Raw genomic sequence first — 6,297 nt, forward strand, 5'->3', positions numbered from 1 at the left:
CATTGGAACCTACACTTTCCTCTTCTGATTATCTTTGGTTTGTTTCATCCTTTTTCTTTTCTGCTTTCTTTTCTCCTCCTCCTCCTTCTATCATTACTTTTTATTTATCTCTCAGTCTCGTTTCCAAGAGGGTCTGGAATTCACAGACCTCTCTACCTCTCAAGCGCTGGGATCATAGCTATGTGCCCCGTCAGTGGGCATTCTTCCTGGCATCTTTTTTTTTTTCCTCCTTCATGTGTGCGTGTGAAGTCTAACTGGCAACCAGTGACCTCACTCAGCCCATTGAGGTATAGCTACCTGGCAACAGGTGACCTAACAGCCCCAGGTCAGACTCCAGGGAATCCTGGTGATGTCACAGGCCAGCTCGTTGGGACAGAGAGGGAAGTAGCCGCTTCCCGCGCGGGTTCTCGGACCACGGGGGCCGCGACGACGTGGGACTCTCCGCCCACGAGCGGCGCGGGGCCGAGGTTCACGCGCTGAGGCGGGTACGGACCACTGAGTCCGCCCTGGCCGCCAGCCCTGCCCATTTGGAAGCCGGTCCGCGGCGAGGCCGCCGTTTCCTTCCTGGCCGCGCGGGGGCGCCGTCGGGACGCTGCTGACGGGGCTGTCTCGATTTAGGAAGACGACCAAAGGTACCAGAAGGTTTCTGTAGTGACTTTGGAGAGTGAAGTACAACTGTTAACAACCAAGCTTTGAAGCTGGACGTGGAGGCATACTCCTTTAATCCTAACACTGCAGGTGCAGAGGCAGGAGGATTTCTGGAGTCAGTTGATCTACATAGGTCCAGGACCGCTAGAGCTACACAGTGAGATCTTGTCTCAATAAGTAGGAGCATTCCTGCACTTGGGAGGCAGAAACAGGAGGATCACTGAGAGTTTGAGGCCTGCCTGGTCTACTAGCAAGTTCCTAGTAAGCCAGAGCTATACAGAGAGACCCTGTCTCATGAAACAAAATAATAAATATGGCATAGGAAAATACTTATAATATAGCATAATTTATGAGAAATTCATACAGTACATGTAGATATTAATAAATAGGTTTCAATCCTGTGTATATCCATTATACTATGACAAAAGCTTCTTCAGTCCCAGTGTTATAAAATAAAAGGTCACATGATATAACTTTTTTTTTATTTACTCTTGAGACAAAGTCTTACTGTGTATCCCAACCTGGCCTTGAATTCTTGCTAGTCCTAGGTCAGCCTGGGGAGTTCTGGGATGATGGGTGTGCCATCACACTCAGCTAAAATCATGGTATCCTTTAACACCATACAGGCCTTGAACCTTAAACTCAAACCTCAAATGTCAACCAGACAACTGGAGAGGCAGAGAGCTTAACAGCTAAGAGGACTTAGCACAGACATAGGCACTCCCAACAACTTATATCATCAGCTCCAGGAGATCCAGTATCCTCTTGTGGCCCATGGGCACATATACTTAGGGGCCCCCCACCCACAATTTAAAAAATCAGCCAGGAGGTACCTCACCTAGCAAATAGTACTCTCCCTCTCAAGCCACGAGTTCAAACCTTGCTGGACATCTCTGTTCCCAGAGAAGATACTGGCTGCCTTTTGCCTGCGGAATGGGACCAAAGGCTTTCCTTGAGGTGTCCTAGTGAGGTAAAAGCCTGAGTCTGCGATCTCAGGACCAGCATCAGGCATATCCATATCTAAGGCTGCGTATGCATGTAAATCAGGGTTGCTGACACTCTGGTCCTTGAAGGATAATAATGTGTAAGGTGCTGCCTTAAAACCGGTGGAGAGAGGGTTTAGTGTGTTCGGAGCACGAGGACTGGAGTTTTCTGCCTAGCACCCACATAAAAGCCTGGTGTATGGCACAGGGCAAGGATCTGTAAACTCAGGTTGGGGAAGTGGAGACAGGTGTATTCCCCAGAAGTCACTAACTAGCCAACTTAGCCATAATATGAACACTAGGCTGTGCTAGCGTTGTCTGAAACAGTGAGATGGTTAACGATGGAGGGAGACATGTGGTGTTGAGCTTTGATCTCCACGTGTGCATATCCATGAACATTCATTGTTTGAAATTTACTTTTATTTTTAAATTGTGTGTGTGTGTGTGTGTCTATGTCTAAGTATGTGCACATGGGTGCGGGTGTCAGCAAAGGATAGAAGGAAGGTGTCAGGTCTCCTGGGGCTGGAGTCACAGATGGCCGTGAGCCACTCAAGGTGGATTCTGGGCACTGAACGTGGGTTGACTGCAAGAGCAGTGTGCATTCTTATAATGGCTGACCCGCCTCCTCGGTCCCCAGATAGTGCTGACCACTGAAAAACGTGTGGTTGTATTTTCCATGACATAGGTGGCATGGGTTTAGAAGCAGGTGGCCTTCTCCTGAGCATCTGCCTCTTTTTAAGCTATAAAGCAAAACTGTGTGATTCCAGGACTCAGGAGGCGGAGGGAGGAGGAGGAGGAGGAATTTCAAGCCATCCTCAGCGACATACGTTGCTAGTGAGTCCCTGTCTCCAAACAAATCTATACACTCCAAAGCTATATAAAACCCAAACATCCAATGACGTATGCTTTCTGAATATTTGATTTGCTGTGCTGTGTGCGTGGGTGTTAACACAGACATGCCACTGGACACAGAAGGAGGCCAGAGGACAACTTTCAGGACTCGGTCCCTCCTTCCAGCACGTGGGTCCTAGGAATTGAACTCATGTCATTAGATTTGGCAGCAAGCACCTTTACAGGATTATCTGTCCCCCCACCCCCAGCCAGGACGATTCATTATAAAGCAAGTACTTTGTGCCTCTCTGGATGCTGGTGCCACCCCACAATCTGTCCCTAAAGTCTGTTTTTGGTGACTTCAAAACCCCACCAGGAGTCGAGCCAGTGCAGAGAGCACCATGGACCAATCCTTTGAAGACTTTCTAGAACTCAAGAGCAAGCAGCCCGTGGAGGAAGAGCACACAGCAAGCAAGAAGGGCAACAACCCCACGTCTGTATCCTGGGGCTTCAGGACCAGAGAGGTCCGCGTTACCAAGATCCCAAACCACTTCCAGGCGAAGAAGACGGAGAATATCCTAATCTTGGTGGCCTTCTCTATCGGGCTCGGCAGCACGTGGCGCTTCCCGTACCTCTGCCACCAGAACGGAGGCGGTGAGGCCAGGGACTGTGTTCTGAGATTAAGGAAGGGGTGACAAGACACCTCCCCCGCACCCCCGGGAAGAATGTGAGGGATGAGGGGTTCCCAGCTGCCTGAGCAAGCCTCTGCTCTCTCCACAGGAAGCTTTCTGCTGATGTATTTCATTCTTCTCCTGCTCCTGGGCATCCCCCTCATGTACATGGAGATGGTCATAGGACAGTGGCTACGTATGGACAACATCCAGGCCTGGAAATATATGGTCCCCTGGCTTAGTGGTGTGGGCTACTCCAGCATACTGGTAAGTGTGGGCTGGCAGAGCCCCAAGTCCCCGGTGTCCTCTCTCTCTGTCTCCATGACGCCCTCAAACCCACCTTCTTCTCCACAGGCTTGTGTCTTGGTGGTCCTGTATAACAGTGCCCTGGTCTCCTGGAGCCTTTTCTACCTTGGCCAGTCCTTCGATTACCCTCTACCCTGGCAAAACTGCCCCTTGATAGAAAACTTAAGCATGGTTGGTAAGGAGAGGGACAGGGGGATGCAATAGCTAGGGGAGACACCCTGTGAGATGGTCTGTAAGTGTCTGGACCTCCCCACCCTCCTCAGCAGGCAATACCTGCCTCTGGTCAGAGCCCCACCAGTATTTCTGGTATCATACTCTCCTTCGAGCCTCCAATCAAATGGAAGAAGGGATAGAGGCGCTGGTCCTGAACGTGACCGTGTGCCTCTTTGCCACGTGGATCTTCCTCTATGTCACCATGGTCACCAGGATAAAGATCTCAGTGCTAGTAAGTGCCCCAATGGACACTTTCCTCCTGGGGCTCGGGGCCACCAGTGTCCCCAGCAGAAGTTCCATACAAGAGTCCATACCCACTTCAAGGAAGCTGTGTGACCCAGCTTCCTGGTCACCATCACTATGCAGAAACTTGATCCATCTCTCACCTCTCCTAAACAGACCCTGGGTCCCAGCCTTCCCGGGCTTTACCATGAGCATGTTAATGTGCATGAGTGTTCTTCTTTCTAGCAGCCTATATGTAGCATATGTGGTGTGTGTGTGTGGCCACCTCCATGTCCGTGCCCTTGTCTGGTTTCTGTGTCGTGTGAACATCTGGACTTCCTTGCACATCCTAGGAGGCCAAAACACTTCATTCTTGATGTAATCCTGCAAATCCAGACTCCACCAGGACCAGTGGACTCAGTGCAAAGGGGCCTCTTTTCATTACTCTGTCTATCACTGTGACCCGACAAGAAACAACTTCACGGAGAAAGGATTTATTTGGGTACATGGTGTGAGGGTGTACAGTCCACTGTGGAGGGGAAGGTGTGACAGCACGAGGCCCTGTGGCACTAGGAACACATGGCTGGGACCTGGCACATGCTCAGGTCACCACAGAGCAGGAAGCAGAGTTAGCTGCTTGTCACCGCTGAGGTGGCTGCCCCTTGTCCCTCTTTGATTCCATCAAGCTCCAGGCTCAAGAGATGTAGACATGGCCAGTTAAGGTTGGTCTTTCCAGATTGGTTAATCCTCTTCTAACACAGTTCACAGACACCCCCAGAGGCATGCTTCAAACTCCTGCATAATTCTAAATCCTCACAGGTTGACAAGGTTAGTCATCGTGGGCTGGGGACATAGATGGCTTGACAGAGAAGCATAGCCAGGTGGTAGTGGTGGCGCAGGCCTTAAATGAATCCCTGCACCCAGGAGGCAGAGGCAGGTGGATCTGAGTTGAGAGCCAGCCTGGTCTACAGAGTGAGTTCTGGGACAGCCAGGGCTACACAGAGAAACCCTGTGTCGAAACCAAAACAAAAATCAAAAAAGAAACAGAAGCAGGAGTTCCCGAGTTTAATCTCCAGCACCCAGGTTTAAAAAAAAAAAAAAAAAAAAAAGCAGGCATGGAGGCTTGGAATCAAGAACTGGGAAGCAGAGACGGGAGGCCGGACCCCAGCAGCTCACTGGCCAGTCAGCCTCGGCTAATCCAGCACTGTGAGACCTGGTCTCAAAACCCAGGGTGGGTAGCAAGGACGAAGGGAGCTCACAGGACCTGAGGCTGCATGGGAGGACTTGTAGGGAAGGAAGAAAAGGAGAGGCTTTGGAGACAGGAGCATGACTGCGACTGCCAGGTGGTTCAGGAGCTTGGCGTCAGACTTGTGTGCAGGTTGAGATGCACAAGCTCACGGAGGCCAGGGGTCAACCTTGGGTGGCATTCCTCAGGCACTGCCTCGATGCACGCATCCACTCTCCCTGCCCCTTGTCTGCCCCCTGTCCCCTCCTCACACCCTGACCCTTTTGGCCCCTGCTAATGCGTTCTCTGTCTTCCTCTTCCCCGCTTCTCCTGACCCACCCGGCCAGATGATGATTTTCTCCATATTGTTCCCCAACGTCCTTCTCCTCTGCTTCTTTATCCGCACTCTCTACCTGAACGGTATGAAGGCCAGCCTCTGGCGCCTGGTGACCACAGAGGTAAGGCCGGGGCTCCAGACTCCTTATCACCCCCCACCACACACACACACACACACACACACACACACACACACACAGGCCTCCCACTTTATCCCTCTGCCTGGCCTTCACCCCTTCTCTTCGCCTCACCCGAGAAACCACTCCAAATGCCTCTGTCTTCCACAGCTTTCCGTCCTGGCATCACTGGACGCATGGCGTCAGGCTGGAGGCCATGTTCTCTACTCCCTCGGCCTCGGCATGGGCACCATCACAACATTCTCCACCTACCAGCCTAGAGGTGAGAATTACATCAAGTGGGCCTCCTTTGTGGCCATGGCCAACCTGGCGACTTCGTTGCTGAGCTCATCTGTCATCTTCCTCGTGGTGGGCTACTGGACCACAACCAGCGGTACTATGTGTGTTAATAGGTGGGTGATATTATCGGGCAGCCAAGGTGGGAGGGGCCCCACTGACCTGCCAAGCAAACCTCTCGATGGTACCCGCTTTACCTTATCTCAGTCTCAGAAGCTGCAAATGAAGTTAGGGAACATTTCCATCTTGCTTATTTACCCCACAGGGCTTGCTGGTCACTGCTTGCTGAGCCTCCGGAAGCAGTTGTTGGCATAGATGGTTTGAGTTGGGAAGTCTTAGGGAGGGCTGGTATCTGAGCCTCCTCCCAGATGTTCCACCTTTTTGGTCATGGCTGGAGCTGGGCACTAGGGTTTTGGTTGTTTGCTCCCCTCCTCCTCCTCCTCCTCCTC

The 6,297-nt window shown here is 51.6% G+C and overlaps 1 protein-coding gene across 2 annotated transcripts in view; it reads left to right on the forward strand.

Annotated features, from left to right (window-relative positions):
• Positions 1-477: 477 nt before the first annotated feature.
• Positions 478-6,297, forward strand: part of LOC110298330 (orphan sodium- and chloride-dependent neurotransmitter transporter NTT5-like) — a 12,122-nt gene continuing 6,302 nt past the window's right edge. The window contains exons 1-7 of one of the 2 annotated variants that reach the window (XM_021167506.2): positions 478-632; positions 2,839-3,116; positions 3,243-3,400; positions 3,488-3,614; positions 3,703-3,884; positions 5,447-5,557; positions 5,723-5,964. In XM_021167506.2, coding sequence (XP_021023165.1) covers positions 2,864-3,116; positions 3,243-3,400; positions 3,488-3,614; positions 3,703-3,884; positions 5,447-5,557; positions 5,723-5,964 — 1,073 coding nt within the window. In that variant the 5' untranslated portion in view covers positions 478-632; positions 2,839-2,863. The remainder of the gene's footprint in view (positions 633-2,838; positions 3,117-3,242; positions 3,401-3,487; positions 3,615-3,702; positions 3,885-5,446; positions 5,558-5,722; positions 5,965-6,297) is intronic. The other variant, XM_021167507.2, reaches the window with a different exon arrangement.

This window comes from Mus caroli, chromosome 7, assembly GCF_900094665.2.
Source record: "Mus caroli chromosome 7, CAROLI_EIJ_v1.1, whole genome shotgun sequence".
NCBI classification, from domain to species: domain Eukaryota; kingdom Metazoa; phylum Chordata; class Mammalia; order Rodentia; family Muridae; genus Mus; species Mus caroli.